The sequence below is a fragment of the Eptesicus fuscus genome, chromosome 10 (genome assembly GCF_027574615.1).
Source record: "Eptesicus fuscus isolate TK198812 chromosome 10, DD_ASM_mEF_20220401, whole genome shotgun sequence".
NCBI lineage: Eukaryota > Metazoa > Chordata > Mammalia > Chiroptera > Vespertilionidae > Eptesicus > Eptesicus fuscus.
This window is the reverse complement of record NC_072482.1, coordinates 93,585,634-93,608,819: the sequence shown is the minus strand read 5'-3', so window position 1 is coordinate 93,608,819 and position 23,186 is coordinate 93,585,634. Positions and strand designations below refer to the sequence as shown.

Genomic DNA, 23,186 nt, shown 5'->3' with positions numbered 1-23,186 from the left:
CTCTTTGATCCTTTCCTTCCTATACTTACCAGTTCCATTTATTGGAAAAATTTCTACCTACTTACTAAAACTCTTTCCAATCTTCAGTAAAGCTCAGCTTCGTTACAAACTTTTATTCCAAGAAAAACATAACAAGTCCTGAGTACTAATTTTCCAGGTTTTATACTAGGAGATAAAAAAAAAAAAAAATCAACGACAGTTCTCAAAACAGACACAGAAGTCCCTTCCGACTGCACGTTATTAGGGGCTCTGGTAGCATGTGGATTCTTGACCAGATTACTTGGGGCAGGGCAAGTGGGAAAAATGACACCTTAAATAAGAAAAAGCAGAGGGCTTCTCAGTGATAAATAAAAACATTTACCTAGACAACTGGGTAGAAAACTTGGGAGCGCCCTACATTAACAGCTGGAAGCTCTGTGGCTTCTACCTCGGATATCTACACACCTCTAATGCAAACAACACATCTGGACTGCATGAAGTGCTCACACCAGTTGGGTCATAGATTTGTAGTTCCACTTCAGGCTATTTGGATCATTTCTCAGGTATCATTTTAACATGCATGTACTTCTTTTATAAGAAAGAGTGTAGCAATAAAGACACAACAACTTTGCTAGAATTCAAGCTATGTCTACAAGAACTCTGATAGAAAATTTTATGAGTCTTCCTTGTTAGGTGTTTAGGTCACTTCCAAATACATGTACAGTATGTATAGTGTATGCAGCTACTGTTTCCAAACTCCTACATCTGGCTCCTCTAGAGGATGGGAAATGCCATTACTGATTTATATCGGGAAACTCTAAAAACTGGAGTCTTTACTTGTCATCCTGAGTTCAGCGTCACACACACTCACCTGTGACTTGCTTGTCTGGAAGAGAAGGGATTGGAATGGCTGATCCAAACTTAACCAGGAGACGTTCATATAACCAGTCAAAGTGCTTATACCTGTGGTTTACAGATCGATTAGTATTCTACAAAATAAGGGAAAGAGGAGAAAAAGTTACAATGCCAATTACAAAAATGAAGAAAAAAGCCAATTCTAACTAGTGACATAAGCTTTTGATAACTCGGATACTTACAGTGGGCGTTAGCTGATATTCAATGTAGCTCTTCAGCCCATACATTTTGGAGCCTTTCCTGGGATCTGCTACCACACAGTCAAAGGTAGAGGTAGGATAAACCCACATCGGGCCATAATCTCCAACCTACATAACGTTTCAGGGAGAGTTAACTTTGTTACAAGGAAAAACCGCAATAAAATTGATGCAAGTCATCAAAGGTTCTCTTTAGGACTAGAGGTCCTTTGGAGGGCCGCTCTTGCCCTTGTTTGAGGGTTACATCAATGTTCTCTGTTCCTGTTGAGCTCTATTTGAAGAACACACTCGCCAGGCAAATGCGGCTGTTCCTCATCCGGGCACTCCAGGCCACGCGGGAAAGGTGCCTATTTCCCTCCCCGCTGGGAATGCTGGGCGGAACACAAGTTTTCTCTCTCTGGTCCAGCAATTTTAGTTATATGTATAAAGGGCTAGTTTTAAAATGTTCTCATCTCTCATGGGTTGATAGTTTGTGAAATAAAAAATTACAGCCTTGTATGTCTGAAAAATGTCACATTGCCATCAAACTTTCTCATTTTCTGTATACCCTGTCATATTTCTTTTTAAGGGTGGAAGGAAGAAAAAGTGGGGTGGGGCATGCAAGTTCAGAGGCCATTAGGTCAGGATGATGAGTGGGGGAACTTCCCACAATCACAGCACCGAGAGCAATTCTGATCGACTCCTGCTCACTACACAAGGGTCCCACTGTATCAGTGGGAAGGGTTACTGTGCCTTAAAAGCAAAGAACCAGGTCTCTACTTCCTCTCGGTTTCCTGAAGACGAATGGCTTTCCTGGGCTTCCTTTCCACACAAGAAGCCCACATAGGCAGTCTGCCTGCAGGGCACACGGCCACTTCGACCTAAGACTTTTGGTACATATGCTGGGGTCCTCCAGCTCTATTCCACCACTGCCACACTTGTGACAAAGTCCCCTTGGCGAATCCAAGGGGCAGGGCCATGGGCTCTTAACTGTGTGGAGTTTTAAATTTAATGGAAAAAAAAACAAAAACACAAACGAAATAAAACAAAAACAATGATACATGTTCAGTATTTACAAAAGGTCTGAAGAAAAAAAAATTTCTTAATCTAATGACACCATTAAGAATATCTGTTTTAGAATAGCTCAGAAGAATTACCCCAAATTTGCTTTGAGGGAAGAAGGAAAAAAGGGGTCTTGGTCACATCCCTTCTCTCTGGAGGTTTCTAGGTTTTAAAGATGTAAGAATAAGTAATAAGTCCAACATCATTCTTGCAATTTTATCAAGTTTCCTAAGAGATTATAGAATTAGACCAGATGTTTCCTCCTCCTTGTTTGAGTCTATGATGATCACACTCAAGGTTCTCCCATCTTGCAGTTACAGGGGTAAGTCAATACGGTCAGAAGGTAGCCACAGTTCTCTTTTCCAGAATTTTATCTGGGAATATCGGCTATATAATGCTTAGACAGAAAAATCTACCAGCAATCAATGTTTGGGTGAAACTAAAGAGCCAGTGCATGTGATGTAATAATCAAGTTATTTTAAGACAGATATTCTTAATGGTGTCATTACTCCCAGCTTTTATTTGCTAGCTCCTTATCATGACCTGAGAGCAGGTTTACTGGAAGAAAGACTAATTATATCAACTTAGTGGAAAAGGCACTTTATTCTGATAACATGCATGGACTTTGCCAGGTAGAAACCTACATATTTGAATTGGGTTTATTAGCCAAATAGGTAGGGCTGGTAGAAAAACAGCATGTAAAAGGTACTTCAAGACACCATACAGACAAAGAATTATTAAAAATACATATACTAAACGGTGTTGTTGGTTCAATTACTAAATCTGAAAGGTAAATGTAAAAAATATCTAAACAATACAATGACAGGCATTAATTTATGCTAATTATCTTTAGTATTTTTAAAATACTAGCACATACTCAATTATTTAGAGTATTAAATGTGTTTAGAAACTTTCCAAATAACTAATAACCCTCTTAGCTTTAAGACATATAAGAGAGCTTAATCAGAAACACAGCAAACAAACAAAAATGAACAAACTTACAATGATAGGAATTTTCTCTTTGGGTTTTGCTAGTTGCTTAGTCAACAAATACTGTTCCATCCCAGGTTTTGCAAATCCCGGAAATCTAATCATGAAGACAAATGTTCATGAGTCTTACGCCTTTCTTAAAAGAATTATACAGCTCTCATCCACATTTACTTAATACAACAACTTTAACCTTGTCTGTCTCGCAGATGTACTAGGACTAGGAAACTGTGGTAAATGAAACCTAAACTAATCAGATTGTGCAATGGCCAACTAGTCATTTAATTAAGCTTTATCTGGTAAGAGAACAGTTTGACTCCAGAAGGTGTGATATTTATGGCACTCCATTTGCCTAACTGGACCTGAAACATTCTATCACCCCACAAAGAGCGAAGGTCACACCAGAAAAATGTCCCCCACGTCACAGGAGGAGATGCTACCGAGCATACCAATGGGAGCTGACCACCAGGGTAATGGCCACACACAGCATTTCTAGATCCAAATTAAAGCTGCCTTTCAACATACGCCCTCCTCAGGGAAGCCACAATTATCCCAAAGCTGCTGCCACTGATAGACAAAAGAACCAGCTTTTGCAACACAAAAGAAAATCAGTCTTCTTAATAGAGACCTAAAACATAATAAAATTGGTTACTTCCAGAAATCATATCTAAATCCAAAGCAAATTTCTAAAACTGGAGAAGAGCTGGAATACATGCATAGCCATCCAAAGTGCTACTTCTAAAGAAGACAAGATTGATTTGGGTTTTAGAAATTTTTGCAGATGCAAATGAGGACTGCTTTAATTTGGTTTCAAAGTGGAATGAAATTTTAGAGCAGAAAATTCTTAAAGCCAGCCCCTTCACTTTAGAGGTTAGACGACTGAGGCTCAACCAGATCTTCCAACTTCTCTAATATCATACAGCATATCAGAGCCAGCGTCGGGCAGTGGAAAGAAAGCACAGGCAGTGGAGCCGCGGGCCTGGGCACCAGCCACAACCTCACTTTCTAGCCACAAAAACTTGGCAGAAAACGGCCCGTCATGTGATGCGGTCTCGACTTCCTCATTTTCAAACTGGGACAAAGAGATACATTCTACTGAAATGGGTTTTAAATATACTCTGTGTTCAGGTTTAAAGAACAGCGGAGAATAATACACATCTCTACTGACCATACTGAAAACTTCAAATTTGACCCTAAGAAACAGGATACTGTCAATAACAAATGACTAATTTTATTATACAAGAAACTAAGCATGAAAATACATAATGGAAGAAACTAGACAGAGATGTAGGAAAAGTGGGTAGCTAAAGGATGACATTTAATCACTGATGCTCATTAAATATACTAAGGGGACTTGTAGGGCTTATTAAACGTATGCATATGTGTGTAGATCTAGAACTGGAGCCTGATAACTAGATACAGATATCAAACATTATGTTGACAATATTTTTTCAGACACAGGTTAACGTTCCTTGGTATCTGCTTTGAATCATTGGAACACTGAGAAACAGTATCATTTTAGAAAACTATTTTAAACATAACTGCTGTAAGAAAGAGCACTTGAAGATTCTTATGGAAGTCACAAATTATATCTCCTTCAAGCTACATGGTGTGAACTACAGACTATCCAGAACTCTCTACCAAGCAATGCTACAGTACTCCATCCATATTTACCACATGCTTTCTTGTTAAGCAGTGCATCTACAAGTACGACTCAAAACCTTTATTTTTTAATCTAAGAGAAATCTAGGTGAAAACAATCCTAATTACCTTAAGCATAGTAGTTTAGAGCATGCACTTAGAAGACTGAGGGACTGGACTGGAATCCTGTGTGAGTCTGGGCAGATACTTAACCTCTCTGGGCTTCAGTTCTCCCCACAGAGATTACATGTACCACAAGGGATATGAGGGTCTCGTGAGAATGTATACAAACTGCTTTGCACAATGCCTGGTAATTCGGTAAGCGATCAACGATCAATAAATAATAAAATATTTAAAGAGAGCTAGTTTTGGTTTTCCTGTGACATCAGTAAGGAAACCTTAATACATCCTGGAGTTGATAAAGGTAAAAAAGTGTTTGCAGATCATTAAATAGGACAAATATTTCCTTTAAAATGAAAAATATCCTATATAATAAAAGCGTAATATGCTAAGTGTCTGGTTGTCTGTTCAACCAAAGCGTAATATGCGAACGATATGCTAAGGCCACTCAACTGCTTGCTATGATGTGCACTGACCACCAGTGGGCAGACATTGACCGGTCGACCAGGTGCTATGACATGCACTGACCACCAGGGGGGCAGATGCTCTGACCGGTAGGTTAGCTTGCTGCTGGGGTCCAGCCGATTGGGACTGAGCTAGACAGGCCAGACATGCCCTGGAGCCCTCCTGTGGTCCTCCCTGGCTGGCCAACCTCCCACGTCCCTCCCCAGCCCCAATTGTGCACCAGTGGGGTCCCTCGGCCTGGCCTGTGACCTCTCGCAATCCAGGCTAAGGCACCGCCCCCCGCCCCGAGTGCATGAATTTCGTGCACCGGGCCTCTAGTATTAAAACAAGCTACCAAGCTAAGATCCAAATGAAAGTGAGCAAATTACAAAACTTCGTAAATCACTGAGAAGAGAAAAGGCCTCTTTGTATCTTGTGTCTATTCCTACACAGAGGTCCTGTGCCTTGACTACCTTTAAACCTACTTGTTAAGTGGCAGCTTCATAGACGAGGAGCCAGCACGACTGTTTCCGCGTTGAGCACCTCCTGCTTCGCCTGCCTCTGAATCCTTGAAGTAGGGAGAAGATGACTTGGGGTCGTCCCAGTCTTCATCCCAGTCATCATCATCACCAGTTGCTAGGGGTGGGCACCAAAGATGGTCAGTGAAGAAAAACAAAATAAAAAAGGAATGATTTAATTTTAGGATAAAAACTACCGACTGGGTTGACCAATTGAAAAAAAGGAGAAAAGGGTGTACTATAGGAGTATGAAGTAGACATGAAGAATATAGGCTCCGTAGTCAGTCATAAGGCTTGAAGTGTACAGTCTGCCTTTTAGCTTCAAGAGGACTGTCAATCCAAGTAACTTCATTTTAATCTGAAGCTACTATAAAAATGCTACATGGTACACAAGGGAAGGTCTTCTAGAGGCCCATATGTTGACAAATCTAGCGTTATAAACTCGCAAATAAGCAGATCAAACACCCTTAAAGTCAAGAAGCTTGGGGAGGTCTGGCCAGTGTGGCTCAGTGGATGAGTGCTGACCTATGAACAAGGAGGTCATGGTTTGATTCCCAGTCAGGGCACATGCCTAGGTTGTGGGCTTGGTCCCCAGCACGGGGCATGCAGCTGATCAATGATTTTCTCTCATCACTGATGCTATTGATGTTTCTATATCTCTCTCCCTCTCCCGTCCTCTCTGAAATCTATCTATCTATGTACCTATCTATTTATCTATCTATGACTGAGGAGGATAAGAGGTATAATAAAGCTCTTAAAAGCAATTATCACTAGTAACAATAAAGGTGAGAGAAGGGTGATGATGGGAAAGAGATGGAAAGAAACAGGATGGGGATGGAGGAGAGAGGACACCAGCACTAGCAGGTAACACAGCAGTAGTCCGTGTGTCAGGTAAGGTGCTGCCAGCTCGCCTGCTCCCTTCCTCACCACGGTCTGCCTGCCTCCCACCTCTGGGGGCCTGGCGTGTCCTTTTGCTATTAGGCAGGAAATGGCCCTGGCATCTCTGCCTTAAGAGTGCCACAATGAAGAGACAAATGCCAAAACAAAAAAGAACAGAACAGGAAGTATTAGAAGGATCTGGGCCAAGCTTCCTGGGGCCATGCCACGTCACTAAGAACTACACGTCAGCAGTCTGGTCTCAACATTTCTACTCAGCCCAAGACTCCTGGTCCTGCCAATAGTCCCGGTCCTGCTACGAGGGGGAGCTCAGGACCGGTACCTGAGCCCTGGTTCCCTGTGCAAGCCCCTCGCCAGTTAGCACATTCAATTCCTGGCACAATGTGCTCATATAGGGATAATAAAAAACGATGAGCAGATTTTTATCTTATTTAACTTCAGAACCGACATAAATATCCTTCCTTAATTGTTTCCCCGTCTACAAATTCCGCTTCTGCCTCAATATTCCCATTGATAGCCGGGGAGTCAAACAGGTAGTTAAGGAAAAGATGAAACAGCTGGTCAGAGATCATAGCCTGGCAGGTGATACACCATATTTCATCTACGTTTGTTTTTAGCCTAAGATTTAAAAGAAAATACATGTGTGCTAATTGCCAAGATTTTAAAGTGTTCTTTTGCTTTATGAATCTGGCCCCTGCAAGCATGTGACTCCTTGACAGATAACTCAGATTGGACTAATGATCATAATTAATAGCTACCTACAATAGATGCAGACTAATAAGTTTGCTATTACCGAATAGGAGCACCTGAGAGCAGCTCCTTGGATTGAAATCTGTTTTTATTCCGATGCCCTAGTCCCCAGCAGAGCCCTCTTCCTCATCTTCCTCACCTGGTCCTTGGTAGGCCTGGGGGTGACCAAAGGCGGTGTCCCAGTTATTGGCAGTGTTTTTCTGGGCTGCAGTCCCCTCTGGCTTGGCTCCCCAGCCATCCGTGCTGTCCCAGTTTCCAGATTTGGAGGCACTCCAGGCTGACCAGGGGTCATTGCCACTGCTGACCTGTTGTTAGGGGTAAAAAAGGAGAAAGAATATTTGTGACTTCTAGAAGCATTACTCAATTCCGTAGGAATCACGTAACAATTGAATTCAATAGGAGTGCTGAAAGAAAGCAGTAGAAATTTACAACAATTTTAAATTTAAATAATAAAAAATTTTAAACATGTCAGAAAGCACAAAAAAACAGCATCAACCGGATTTTCTTGATGTTGACATTTTGCCATTATTTGCTTAGGAACTTTACAACCAGCAACAAAGACACTGCTTGACTAGCACCGTCCCCCCTCCATGTCTTCTTCCTTCCCCAAGTAACTTCTTTTCTGAGCTGAAGTCATTCCTGTGTATGTTTATGCTGCCACTGCATGTGTACACTTTCATAGCGGTTTTATAGTTTCAAACCTGAACTAAATGACATTATACTGTATGTATCTATTTTCAACTTGTTTATTTTTCACCTGACAATATGTTTTTGAGATTATACATGCTAATAACGAGGATGTTTTATTCACTTTAACTGGTTTAGAGCAGTCAGTTGTATTTTTACTAGGCTTTTACTTTAATCTGAAAAAGTAAGGCTGTAAGTGTCAAAGGAAGATTTTCATCAACACTGGGGAAAACGGAATGTGACCTATTCACAGCAAGTATCCCCCAAAATTTAAATTTAGGACAGAAACATATGATAATTCTCTTTAAAACCACTTTGTTCATAAAATACTTGTAATAACTGCTACATTATTTGGTTATGTATATGATCTTAGCTCTCTATCTAGATTATAAAATCCCTGTAGGCAAATCTAGTAATGGTTTGCTTCTCTCTGTCTTTTGTTATTTTTCCTGGAACTTTCTATCTTGTTTCAATCTTTCCAAACCAGAATTCTCTCTAGCTTCTCTCATGCACTTTTTACTGGCTTTCTCTCTCTCTGATGACCTTTTACTGACCTCCAAAACGCCTCTTCTAATATCAATACCTAAAATTAGCTCACACAGTCTATCAATACCTAAAATTAGCTCACAGTCTATCAATACCTAAAATTAGCTCACACAGTCTATCAATACCTAAAATTAGCTCACACAGTTAGCTCACACAGTCCTGTCTCTCTCTGAGCCCACCGTTCTCTGACTCCTTTGCTTTCAACCCCCCATCTCCGTGGTCCCTCAGCTGCATGTGTCTGGTCACACACTGTGCTCCTTCCTACGGTTTCAACTCTGAAGTGCCGCTTCTCTACTTTCTTCAGCTTTCCTTCCTCTCCTTCCTCCCCAGCAGTGTCTTCATCCTCTTCTTTTAAGCTCTTTATGGTACCAAACCCTTCCTGACTCTCAACCACATGTCATTAAAAACCCTTCATTAGCTCTCACTGACCATGAATAAACTCCACGCTCCTCTGTCCACCCATCAAGGTCCTAACTTTTCCTTCCAGGACATTCCCCATTCTTACTTGCCATTAACGTTCACTTCTGTGCTTCAACCTTCACCGGTTCCCAAACTCTCCTACATCCTTGCCTTTGCTCATGCTATTCTCTCTACTGGCACACAAAGCCTCCTCCGTCATCTTCCTGAACTCTGTCCAAGTCCTACCGCACTGAGGGCTCCGGTCCCAGCCTGCTAGCTCACACTGTCACACCGTATATCCTCCCAAAGCTAGTCTTTAAGTTAGAGCCATTTGAGTATCAGGTGGTCACTCCCACTAGTAAGTCACAGGTATAGGCCTATCTTATTTATTTATTTATTTATTTATTTATTTATTTATTTTTTAAATTTATTTCAGAGAGGAAAGGAGGGGGAAGGATAGATAGAAACATCAATGATGAGAGAGAACCACCGACCAGCTGCCTCCTGCATGCTCTCCACTGGGGATCGAGCCTGCAACCTGGGCATATACCCTTGACTGGAATCGAACCCAGGATCCTTCAGTCCGCAGGCCGATGCTCTATCCACTGAGCCAAACCAGCTAGGGCGGCCTATCTTATTTAAAAAACACTTTCCCTTAAGAGTTTTTTGAGTGGCAAAGATTCAAAATTTTTTTTAACTTAAAGTGGTTAAGTATGATGTTCTTAATCATCTGCATGAAATATGTATTATTCTTTGTCAGACATCTAACCTTCATAACATCATTATTTCACAAAGAGGGAAATTGGATTTCCTTATGTACACTTGAGTCTTTTCTAGGAAAATAACCTGCTGTGATCGATCACAGGTTAACACATTGCGGAAGGATCATGAGAATTCTCACTTCATATTACACAGTGTTTTACAAAGTATCATACTCCCAAAGCGTGTTTGTCTGGAACCTCTGTTAAGAATGCTTTTTCATCTGCCTTTCACTAAAACTGGCTGATTAAGTCCGACTCTCCCCTTCCCCCTACACCAACTAAATTAAGTGCTCCTTAAGGCCAGGAACAAACTACTCAAACAGTTGCTGATGTAGCACTCTAAATTTAAAAGCTATCCTATCCTCTTAAAACAAATAGAGAAATACATTTACACTGGCTTTATATAATGAGAATTATTTAAATCTATTCACTGAAAGGATGAACGCATAAGCTGAGTTCTTCCGAAAGAAGACTGGCTTGTACCTGACTGGAGAGCCAGAAAGACCACAGAATGTAGTCAGAATGCCCATGCGGAATGGGCAGTTGATGGGTTTTCTTGAGATCACTGCAGGAAGCTGTGGGTCTTACAAATACATATGGGATAAAAAGAGACAAGGATAAGACTGGTTCACTGGGTGAATTTTAAATCCCAGGAACCAAGGATTCAATGGAATTTTATTCAAATAAATTTCACATAGGTACAGTTGTTAAGAACTTAAACTTGGGCTCTAGAGCTGTCTGTCTGGGTTTGAATCCCAGGTTTACCACTTACAAGCTGTTTGAACTTGGCCAAGTTACTCCATCTCTCTTAGTTTCTACACTTATATAATGGGTACAATAATATTAACTTCCTCATAGGGGCTTTATAAGGATTAGATGATATGACGTATGTAAAGCATTTAACACAATATGTGGCATCAGGAGAAGTTATCTTATTATGGGAGGGGGGGGAGTGCCATCTAGAATATAAAGACAAGAATGAAGACTGGCAGTCCTCTGAATAAATCCCAGTATGACTCGTATACCTATAGGTATGTGCTTTAGAAGAAAAGGTCAAAAAGCTGTATTTCCAATTGGTTTCAATGCAGAAACTTTGTATTAAAGAGATAATAACAAGCACTGAAGATGCTTTCTCTTCTAGCCAAAGATCTGTTTCCTTCAGCTCCATCAAGGACAGAGAAAGGCAGAACTGTTCCACCTACAGTTCAACAGCAACTCCTAATTCTCAGGGCCCTGGGCACACACGTTTTCTGAGTGCTGAACGCTGAGATCTTGGTTTCTTCAAAGCCTAACCTAACTGCTACTGTAACAAACTGGGCTACAATGATCTGCTTTCATGACAATCCTTTGGCCTCTGATTTCTTTGCTATCAATCCCAGTAACCCCCTCGGTCCCTCAGCTGCAGGCATTTGGTCACACACTAACCCATTCTGCTCCTCCGTAAGGTTTCAAACCCTGAGGCACCTCTTCTCTACCTTTCCTTCCTCTCCTTCATCCTCAGCAATGTCTTCCTCTTCTTTCTCCCCGCTCCCTTTATGGCACCAAGTCGTCCTGAATCTCAATCATGTCCTTAAGACTCTTCTTGAGACCTCACTGCAGTTCCAATGGTTCCACATGCCCCCAGAAGAGCTGTGTAAGATACTTTACCTGGAACAATGACCTCACTGGGAAACAGGTATTACTTCTTGGGGTTTTAAATGTTTATTTCCTCTTGCATTTAAGTTTGAATTTTACCTTATTTATGGAAGAAGAAGGAGGAGAAGGAGAAGATGAAGAAGGTGGTGACTGGCTGAGACTTTCAACACAACCAATATGAGCCAAAATATCCACCTTAAAATAAAAGAGGTGCTCAGTAAATGAAGAAAAAAAAAAAGAGTACTCCAAAGCTCTTAACTAAAAACAGCAAATTCATAGCAGGGCTAAGTTTACCAGGAAATTCCAGCATGCCCCTCACTCACACACATTACATGCAAAAAGCAAAGCCCCGATTGTGTAGCAATGGGCTATCTTCAATGCATTAGTATATATTCTAAAGTCTTGTTGCTGTCATAATGCAGCATCTCTGAAGCACTAAAAATAATTATAGTACAGAGGAAATGGAACAAATATCATGCAAGTAACACAGCCAATGAAAGAAACTTCAGAGAAAAAACATAGCCAAGCTTTTAAATAATGTTAAGATGTTGAGCCTTTTGCTTTCACTGCCACCAGATACATGAGAGAGCGGAGATGAGATGAACAGCCACGGGGTTGATGTGAAGCAATCACAGAGCCATGATGAACCCACCACGCCCAGCCAAGGGCACCAAACAGCCTGTCCAGGCCGTGAACTCAGGAGCGAAGGTCTTTTGGTGGGTTCCCAGCTCAGTATGCAGCATCGTAGCGAGAAAAAATAACGGATCCACTCCCACTAAGCCAACCAAGGCCAAACCGGCATCACTGCTAAGAGGACAACTTTGGAGTCTAATTTCCAGGCTTCAGATCCCAGCCCCAAACTATCTATCAGGGAAGTCAATGCCATTGGTTAACATTTATACAGTTTTGTGAGAATGCACTTTTTGGTACAACTCTCTTGCAAAGTGGTGGCATTATTTACATTTTATAGATATAGATAAACTTGGTTTTCTAAATCAAGTAATATGCAAAAGTAGGCAATCAAGATGGAGTAACTGGGATGCAGTTTACACTTCCACTTAAAACTGAAAAATAAAAATGACAAAATATATGAAACTGATTTCAAATCACTGGACATAAGGCAATAAAGGACCTGCTCCCTCCTGGAGACTTTCCAGGCCACGGACTGGGGGTGGGAACCCACACAAAGCCCAGTGGTCTTCAAGTTGTGGAGACAGCTGGGAGTCTGGGGCAGAGGACCAAGCGGGGAGATGTGACTGACTGAAGGAGATTCCAGGTTTTGGGCTCAGTACTTATCAGCGTATGCAGGTGAGATACGTACCACATGAGAGGATTAAGTATCAATCTCTCACATATGGCCCTTCTCACCAGCCAGAATTGAAAACCTCATCATTCATAGGGTACTGGGGACAGACTGAAAAGGGTTTTGCTTCCCTGGAGGGGCAAAAATGTCCTTAGACTAAATGTAGCTCTGATCTCACTTTAAAATGTTTAAAAAATAAGCCATGAAAGGATTAAATTGTTTCTAAGTAACTTACCTGCATGCCAGAACAAGGATACAAAACTATCCAGCATATAATAACAAGATAAAAATCACAAATGTCTGGCATCCAATAACTAATCACCAGACAAGAAAAGAAGCAAGAAATTAAGACCCATAAAAAGAGAAAAATCAATCGAAGCTGACCCAGTAATAACAGATGATAGAATTAATAGTATTTAAGAGCAAGAAAATTTTTAAATATTGACGTCAGAGGAAATACTTCGAATGGGCTTCTAAGAGGTAACAATTTTAAGCATAAGGGAAAAAAACACTCTAGTAATTCCATGGGTCCCTAATACTACTTGAAAAAAGATAGAAAAACTTATTTGTTGAGGCAGCTATTAAAACAACTTCTTACTTCGAAAACTGGCAACTAAAGGGAAAGAATTAGATTTCGTATTGGACTCCAATAGAAACTTTTTCAAGGTAGCTAACGAGCTTCAGCTGATTGAAGAAGTGCTACTTTACAGAAGAAAGCCAGCTCCATAAATGTGGAAGGATAACAGTATTGATTCAGGCAGGCAAGGATGACCATTTGGCGGTAAACCCTAAGGTGAATGGTTATAGCATTAAATTACTACCAGACAGATTGCTTTGGACATATGGAGGAACTGTAATGAGACAATGGGAGCACAACACTATGATCAACCTGACCCAAGGTCATTCTGATCAATAATGGTGGGTTGACCAGATATTATGTCTTCTGATGTGATGCAGCATGAATATACAAAATTACCCATAATATATTCTTGCCCAAAGTGTTCAATTTGAATCCTTTGAGGCTTTAGGTACAACTTCCAAGTTTACAAATAAGTAATATAATTTACGAGTCTCCAATAGTGCTACAAGAATCGAGAGGAATCAAAGGGAGAAGAAAAATACAAAGACTTCTAAAGGAGTAATATTTGATTTGAAACTTAAGGGTTGGGCAGACTTCTGAAAGATGGAAGGAATCATTCTATCATTCTTAGAAGAGAACAAAGATACAAAGAAAAGATGGGGTAGCATAAGGCATATTTGGAGAACAGCCAGTTTGGCTGGAGCCTAATACATAGTAAGGATAAGGTAAGGAACTGAGATTAGAAAAGTATCTAATCCTACCTCAAGTTCAGGTGAATTTCTTCCGCAATTTCCTACCATGCACTTCAGTGTCTGCTTGGTTATCCTGACTGATAGGATAGTGACTACCTCCTCCCTAACTCTTTCTCTTTGCATGGAGAAATGGTTACTTGTTTCAGGAGGCAATGGGGGAGCCCCTAAATGTATTATTATAGAGGCAGCAGTGTATAACATAGCTGTAACGAACAATTATTAAATCCCTACTGAGTATGAAGTACTGTTCTCAATACTTTGTAACTATTTTTCCCTTTTCTCTTTCCAACAATTCTATGAGGTTTTACTAATGAGGAAACTGAGGCACACAGAACCTAAGTAGTTGAAAATATATAAAGAAATAACAATCCCTAAAGCCCATTCACTCTAAAGATGTAGGCAGCAATAATATTCTGATATCCATTCTTTCAATTTTCTTATTGTCACTCACTGTGGATAATCAATTAGCAATAACTGCACTAGGCAGCATCACCTAAACTGATATTTTCATTAAAATTAATGTAAAATTATAGTGCAGTTTTCTCACTGAATTATCGCACTGTTCCAAGTTTTCTAGAAGCAATACAATAATAGTACCAAGTGCTAAGAGCTGGATTTGCAGTCACTTTTACATGTGTTGCATTTGCGAGAAGAGGGAGCTCTAGCTGAGAGTGCAAGCAAGGTGCTAAGGTCAGACAGATCGTTTCCTGTCCCAGCCAGAGCTTTGACACTGACCTCAGCACAGGACCCTTCTTTTCTTTCCACTCCCTCACCTGACAGGGTATTCACAACTTACAGGGTCTGTGTTCAGATCATGCCAGACTTTTCAAGGCAACTCTTTTCAAGCAAGTTCTTTGTTAATACCCAAGAGAAATGCCACACAAACATCTGACAGCTACAACGTGTCACAAGCTTTCACAAATGCACTTTGCTCTCAGTAAGGCCAGCCACACCCAGCAGGGTGATGTAAGACTTACCTGGTTGTTACTGTTGGCAGCTGACGCATTAGCTTGAGCTGTACTTGCTGAGAGGGAATCGAGGAAGGCTTGGTCAGCCACTGAATTTCCACAAGAAAATGGATCTTTCCCATCACTGGGCAAAATCTGAATATTAGAAAGAATCACAATCATTTTCATAGATTAGAGTTATTTCAGAGTTAGAGTCCCTGAGGGCAAGTAAGAATTGCTATCTATTATAGAAAAGGGGTTTATATTTCTAAGAGGCAAGTAACCCAAGAACAGTTAACTATTCCTTTCTATAAATATGCAGAGTTCTAGGAAATGCAATTAATGACAGTATCTACTTAAATCCTCAGATTTTTCTTATTCTTGTCAATTTTCAGAATCCTGAAAGCACACTGCACAGAGCTAAAACACAACATAAACATAAGGCATGTGGGCAGAGTTCAGAGGCCTGGGAAACCTCTGAAACTGTATGGAAAAGGTTGGGTGCGTGCAAATGCACACATTTCTGAGAAGGGCTACAGATTTCATTAGATTGTCCAAAGGATTCAAAACTTCCCACCCAAACGCTCTCAATCAGGAACAAGAGATAGGCAGCCATCCCATTCCGCAGGCAGCGCCCTGGTGAACATCTTCCCTGGGTACAGCTCCTCCCTACTGGAGGGGACCCGCAGGTGCCTTTATTCTGGATCTCACTCTGATTTTACTCACAGGGTACCAGGCAGCCTTAGTTTCTATACCCAGATTAGAGACAGACTCTCTGTATAACCCGTACTTAGTTTTGAGTGCCCTACAGACAACCAGCGGGGGGCGCCAGGAGGTTGACACACAAGAGGGCTTGTCAGATGAGTGGGTGTGTCCCAGGCAGGGAGCCTCATTCATTCAGGGTGTTGTAACACTATCCTGGCATCTATCATAACAGAGCTTAAACCAGGCAATGGTTCCCAGTAGCTCATTCAAGACCCTTCTGTCTATGGGAATGGGAGAAGGAACTGAGAGAAATGTACTAAATTTAAACTTTGTGAATCAATTCTATAATAAACAGTATTGTAGGTAGCAGCTATTACACAATATAAGCAAGTGAAAAACAGGGACTTAGATTCAGAATAATGAAACACTACTATCTTTGGAAAGAATTTCACTTAAATATCTGGAGTCACTCTTTGGAGCTTGGGTCCACAGATAATATTTTTCCTTAATTCTACTTTAATGTATTCTCCACATTTTATATAATTAGCGTGTATTACTTTTTCAATGAAAATTTTTTATTAAAAATAAAGTTGCTATCATCCAGTCTGTCCCTTAAGTTGGTGATTCATAAAACTATGTTTGACAAAGACAAGGTTTAATTGATAAATGACAGTAAGTTCTTACTTCAACATAGTCTGTGGGAACAAGACCTCGTTCTCCTTTGCTGTTTTTTCCTTCCAGCCATCCTCCACCAACATCCTAAGAAAGTTAAAAAAAAAAAAAGGAAAGAAAGAAAGAATATAGTTGGAATTTCCTGCAAAAATTTTACTTTGGGAATTGTTATATATGTGATTTCAAAATTTTAAATTTTTAAGCCTTTTCTTTACTCCAGAAAATGATATCATCTAAAAACAAGAAGTAACAAACTTCAACACTAAGTGATCAAAGATTTGTAAATAGTCTATTCACAGAATGCCATCATTCCTTCCTAGTTATGGTCTGTGGTAGATTACAAAAATGATCTGCAGCTCTGATTGGCAAGAAGCAGAATGCACACCCCACCTCTAGAATTGGCGCTGTCCTTTGTGGCCTCTTGGTCAACAGTGAGGTGGAAGTGGTGGGGTGAGCTCAGGGCCTGGCCTCAAGAGGCTTTCCCCCTAGAGGAGCTGCTATGTGAACACATCTGCGTTGCTAGATGATGATGAAGACAAAGCCCAATCTGACTGTTGGCCCATCTCAAGCCAGCCTACCCCCAGCAGGAACACTGCCAGTCACGTGAGTGAGTGAAGCCATGTTACCCAGGGGGCCCCAGCCCAGTGCCAGGTGACCTCCGGCTCATGAGTGAGCCCAGGCTGGTAGAACTATCCGGCTGACTTGTAGACTCCTGAGCAACAACAAACGGTTGTTTGTTCTAGTCACTAAGCTCTGGGATTGCCTATTATTTAGGAAAAGCTAACTAATTGATCCATGGGTTCCTTAGCTCTTCTTATAAAATACTATTAATAAAATAAGTAATAAAGTACTCTATACCAGGATTCCTGTGTTTCAATCTATTATCTCAGCAAAAACCCACTTTCCCCCCTTAAAATAGTAAGAGTTGTCTTAAGTTCATAAATTGTGCCCTAATTATTTAATAATTACCTGAATCTAGATAAAACATTTTTCATTCTTTTAAAAAAAATTAAGCCACAACTCTGTCCATTTTTGACAACAGCAACTTAAAGACATTACTATTTTTCTAAGATATAAAGAATATGTCTTCATTTAAAAAAATTAGGTAGATAAAAGAATCAAAATTTCATCAATGATTAAAAAATAGAACCTATTTACTTATATACACCTAGCATATTTCACAAAACTACATATACTTTTTCTACCCAGTAATTCATTTTTTGTACCTAAGGCAGATTTTAAAATAGGTTGTAAAAATACTATCACTAATAAGAAACCACCACCCTCCTCTCAGGCATCCTCGTCTCCTTCCCCGCTCTTTGTGCTACAGTCCCCCCCACCCCCCATCTCCCCCGGTGGAACACCTGCATCTCCTTCCTTCCCCAGAGTCCCCTTGGCCTTCCTGGCACCTTCCTCATGTGCTTCCTGTCAGAGTCCAGGGAGCCAGCCTATCTCCAGCCATCTCCAGCTCTGCATTTCCATTCTTAAACTGATCCAGGCCACGGTTAATTATTTTCTATTCCTTAAACTCAACATATCTAAAAGTAAACTCATTTCATCTTTCTTCCTGACTTACATACATTAATAAGTCCACCATTGACTCAGGCGCAAAGGACAAAAACCTCAGGGGTCCTTGACTCTCTTCTCACCAGCAGTATCTAATCTGGCCCCAAGTCCTCTGGGCCTGACTCTCCAAAGCCTCCTATATCCATTTTCTTTCAACTTCTATTGCTGTGACTCAAAGTCATGTCCCTTGACTCCAATTCATTCCATATGCCTGTACTAGATTAATTTCCTCGAAGTGCAGGTCTCATCATATCTCCCTGCCACCACCACCAACCACAAAAAACAAGCAAAACCCTTAAATGAATCCACTACTTAACAAATGAAGCCCAGAATCTCTGTATGGCCTGGCATACAAAGTCCTGTCTGATTTGGCTCTAAGAGCCAGTTTTCTTAGCCTGTCTCCTACTGGTCTGTACATACCTGTGCTCCTGGGACACTGGTGTACATATAGTGTTCCCAGCAGAGAAAAAAAGCAGAAGCTTAGAGGCCAAACAGATGTGGCTTTGAATCCTTGTTTTGTCACTTACAAGTAGAATGACCTTGGACAAGTTACTTAACTTCTCTAAGTCTCGTTACCCTCATTTGCAAAAAGAGATGAAAAATACTGACCTCACAGAGTTCATGGGGAAAATACAATAAAGAAAGTATGCATAGAACTTAGCCCAGTGATGGCGAACCTATGACACGCATGTCAGCACTGACACGCGTAGCCATTTTTGATGACACGCAGCCGCTGAGGCGGCCGCATGCCGAGGATGAAACATTTGCTGCTCCTGCGGATAAAACATTTGCAAAATAATGTTTTTTCCTCAAAGTGACACACTACCCGAGTTATGCTCAGTTTTTTGGCGAAGTTTGACACACCAAGCTCAAAAGGTTGCCCATCACTGACTTAGCCAAACACTGACTCATAGGTTGTCAATATGGTTGCTGTGACTTCTAAGAAACATTGAATACTTTCTAATTTCAGCACCTTTGATCTGGCTGGGATCTGGCTAGGATTTCTATTTGATGAAACCCTACCCAGATATCTTTAAGGGACTTAACTTTCTCAATTTTTATAAAGTACTAGAGGCCCGGTGCACAAAATTCATGCACTGGGGGCGCGGGGGGGGGGGGTTTCCTCAGCCCAGCCTGCGCCCTCTCACAGTTCAGGACCCCTCGGGGGATGTCCGCCTGCCGGCTTAAGTGGATCCCCCAAAACCATCCCCGAAACCAGCTCTCCAACATCCCCGAGGGGTCCCAGATTGTGAGAGGGCGCAGGCCAGGCTGAGGGACCCCACCAGTGCATGATTGGGGCAGGGGAGAGATGCAGGAGGTTGGCCAGCTGGGGAGGGACCGCAGGAGGGCTCCAGGGCCAGACCCCAGCAGCAAGCTAACTTACCGGTTAGAGCGTCTCCCCCCTGGTGGTCAGTGCACGTCACTGCAAGCCACTGAGCGGCCTTAGCATATCATTAGCATATTATGCTTTGATTGGTTGAACAGCCAACCAGTCGACTGGACACTTAGCATATTAGGCTTTTATTATATAGGATTCTTGCCCTGGCTGGTGTTGCTCGGCGGTTAGAGCCTCAGTCCATACACCGAAGGGTCTCAGGGTTGATTTCCGATCAAGGGCATGTACCTGGGTTGCGGGTTCCCTCCCCACTCCTGGTCAGGGCAGCAACCAATCGATGTGTTTCTCTCACACCAATTTCTCTCTGTCTCTGTCTGTCTGTCTGTCTCTCTCACCCTCCTTCCCTCCCTCCCTTCCTCTTTCCCCACTTCCACTTTGAAAAAGCAATGGAAAAAACACCCTCTGGTGAGGATTAACAAATAAATAAATAAAATGTTAAAAATAAGTCCTTAAGGGACAATCCGATTTAAATGCAATAGTTCTCTTACTGGATTTGTAATTGTGATGATTTCTCCTTCATTAACTGTCAGTTCATTATTTCCAGGTTCAGCAGCAAAATCATACAGAACCCGAGCCTGTTGGGAGTGGAAAGGAAAAGAAGTTACAAATGTAAACTTAGTAAAAAAACCAACAACCTTTAAGTTCCCTTTGTATACATGCTGATATGAACAGACACCACATGACAGTGGCTGCCATGTTTGGGGAGAAAGGAGACATATTACCACAAGATTCAGAGCCCGGTTCTGTTTTGGAAACAGGAGTTCTGGTAACTGCCCACACTGCATTTAGAGATTGGCCCCAAAAGTCCTCAAAACAAACCCATTTCATCAAGGGGGAAAAGGCATGCCCCTCCTTCCCAGGAGGTAAGAAGCAGTAATGCAGACATTGTTCAGTATGGGAACTCACTCTCAGGGACCGGAGAGATACACAGAGACATACAAATATGCAGACACCTGTAAGAGGCAGACGTCTTTAGATCTTTCCCTTGCCATTACAACTCTCACTATTCTTTATCTAGAGCCACTGGGATGAATCCTGATAATGCATTTTCCCAGCCAAGTAAACTCAGCATGCAGGATATACACTGCATTCTTGTTCTACAATATTACCCACTGTAATGTACGATGACTCATAGGGCTGTGGAGACTGGCCAGGTAACCTGAACAGCTATAATTTTCAAACATTTTCCTGCATCTTTCCTGAAATCTTAATTTCTCCGAAAACATACTAAAAGGAAGCCATTCTGGTTGTGAGGTTACTCCTCCAGCCTCTTCCTTAAGAGGATCCTTGAGGCACCGACCCAGAAATGTGAGCTCCTTGGAGTACCGCCACACATGTATTCTGAGAGAGTCACTGTGGGAAAAATGTACATGTATTATATATCATAAAATAGATATATATATCTTGCCCTAGTTGGTTTTTCTCAGTGGATAGAGCATCAACCCATAAACTAAGTCCTGGGTTTGATTCTGGTCACGGGCACATGCCTCGACTGCAGGCTTGATCCCTGGTCCTGGTCAGGGTGCGTGCGGGAGGCAACCAATGGATGTGTCTCTCCCCCTCCCTTCCACCTTCTCTAAAAATCTATGGAAACCTATCCTCGGGTGAGGACTAACAACAACAAACACCCCCTTTTTAACCATTTCAAATGCTATATAAATGCCTTTCATGGACTGTCTCATAGAAAGAAGTCCATCTTATAAATCGAGGCTCACCTGTATCTAGAGATTATATGGTGTATTTTTAAAGTAATTGTCTAAGAGGCAAACTGAAGTTTACCTCCAGGGCTAGTCAGATAGGACGGATGGAACTGCTTCCACTTCACAAGTATGTACTGAACACCCACCATAAGCGAGACCTGTGCGAGGCTCTCCTGCTCGCCAGGCCGCTTTCTCACACTTGCTTAATGATGCCTGAAATCCTTACCATAAGGGTTAATTCACAGCTAGTAATAAAAGACAAGGGAAAAACCTAAATACTCACTTATTTTCAAATACATCAAAAATAATAAGATGGACTGATGGGTGAATATGTGATAAAGTAGGTATAGTAAGTGCTATTTATAGAATCTAGATGGTGGGTTTATGGTGTTCAGTGAAAAATTATTTCAACTTTTCTACATGTTTGAGAGTTTTCATAATAAAACGTTGGAAAGAAACAAATGGTAGTGTATAGTGTGTCAGTGAAGAAATGGCACCTGATTCCTTACTTCCATCTTCACAGAGAGGTTGGGAAGGGGGATGGAAAGAATGGACTGCAGGCAGAGAATTCTGGGAGCGTTAATTTTCCTTAGGTCATTTCAAGCACAACAAAACTGTGCTGAGGGATTTTTCTCCTACAGCTGCAAAAGTAGAATTCTACTTGTCATGTTGTGGAATATTTTTCAAAAACATGTCACACCAATCTCAATCCCTCGTGCAAAGAGAGCAGACGTGAGATAAATGGGTGCGGCGGGTCCTCCCCTGTGAGGAGGGTCCCTGAGCCAGGACACACCCCTCAGCACAGCAAGCTTCCTGGGGAGGGGTCTGGTGTGCTGACAAGAGCCAGATGTTTTCTTATTATTCCTTAAGAATCCCAGGTAACGATTTTTTTAAATCCCACCAACTCCAACTAATCCCCAAATACAGAATACCAAAACCTCTTGTTTACCAAATTTACAACTTGGTAAAACAATGTCAAAAATAAAACCAAAAACTGGAAACTCTTACACATTTAAATGTTACTAAACATTTATCCAAGGCAAAAATGTACATAAACATTGTAGGTTTATTTAAAACACTGATCAATACTTTTATTTTAATCCAGAGATGTTTCTTAAAAATTAGAAATGAGAATAATTTTGGAGAACAAACATATTTCAAAGGCACATCCCCAAATGAGCATAACAGGCCAAAGAAAAAATAACTGAACGTTCAGCCTAGAGGAGCAATTTCCCCTCCCTCCCTCCCTCCCTCCCTCCCTCCCTTCCTTCCTTCGAACTTTACATTTTACTTCTCAATTACAGTTTACATATAATGTTATTTTGTAGTAGTTTCAGGTGTACAGCATAGTAGTTAGACAATCACATACTTCACAAAGTGGCCCCCTGATATTTCAAGTCCTCACCTGGCACATACCCAGTTAGTACAATATTAGTGACGCTATTCCCTATGCTCTACTTTACCCCCCTGTGACTATTCTGTAACTGCTAATTTGTACTTCTTAATCCCTTCACCTTTTTCACCCAACACCCAAGCTTTCTCCCCTCTGGCAACCACCAGTTTGCTCTGTGTTTATGAGTCTGTTTTCATTTTGTTTATTTTGGAGGATCAACTATTCTTCTACAGCTTAAGTGAGAAACAGAATGTATTCTAATAGACCCTGAGAGCATTACTGTATTACATCATTAATATAGATGTATTTGTCCCTATTATAAATGATTTCAATCACTTTGGTTAAATCCTGGCTTGTGCTTATTCTGTTATTTTGAATCAAATACAGAATCTTAAATATCTGTACAATTTCATCCTGTTAAGACTCAGCCCACTGCTTCTACCTACTAATAAGAGTTTTCTGAATTCTGAAGCCACTAATTTATCCCTTATCTTTTCCTTCTAAGTCACCAGAAAGCCTGATAAGCATGCTTTCTATAGTTTCACCTGCTTCATTAATAAACTGTTAAAATACTGTGGCCCGGGATCCAAGAGAGCTGCTAGAGATAAGAAATTCTCCAAGGGGACATGGGTCAATTAATTGCCATGTTTTGGGT

At 41.2% G+C, this 23,186-nt stretch overlaps 1 protein-coding gene across 1 annotated transcript in view; it reads right to left on the bottom strand.

Annotated features, from left to right (window-relative positions):
• The window catches only part of SNX9 (sorting nexin 9), a 63,148-nt gene that overhangs the window by 20,823 nt on the left and 19,139 nt on the right, over nucleotides 1–23,186 (bottom strand). The window contains exons 2-9 of the mRNA XM_054722166.1: nucleotides 19,927–20,013; nucleotides 16,489–16,563; nucleotides 15,130–15,255; nucleotides 7,629–7,794; nucleotides 5,810–5,960; nucleotides 3,135–3,219; nucleotides 1,077–1,202; nucleotides 851–968 (exon numbers count right to left, since the gene is read on the bottom strand). Coding sequence (XP_054578141.1) covers nucleotides 851–968; nucleotides 1,077–1,202; nucleotides 3,135–3,219; nucleotides 5,810–5,960; nucleotides 7,629–7,794; nucleotides 15,130–15,255; nucleotides 16,489–16,563; nucleotides 19,927–20,013 — 934 coding nt within the window. The remainder of the gene's footprint in view (nucleotides 1–850; nucleotides 969–1,076; nucleotides 1,203–3,134; nucleotides 3,220–5,809; nucleotides 5,961–7,628; nucleotides 7,795–15,129; nucleotides 15,256–16,488; nucleotides 16,564–19,926; nucleotides 20,014–23,186) is intronic.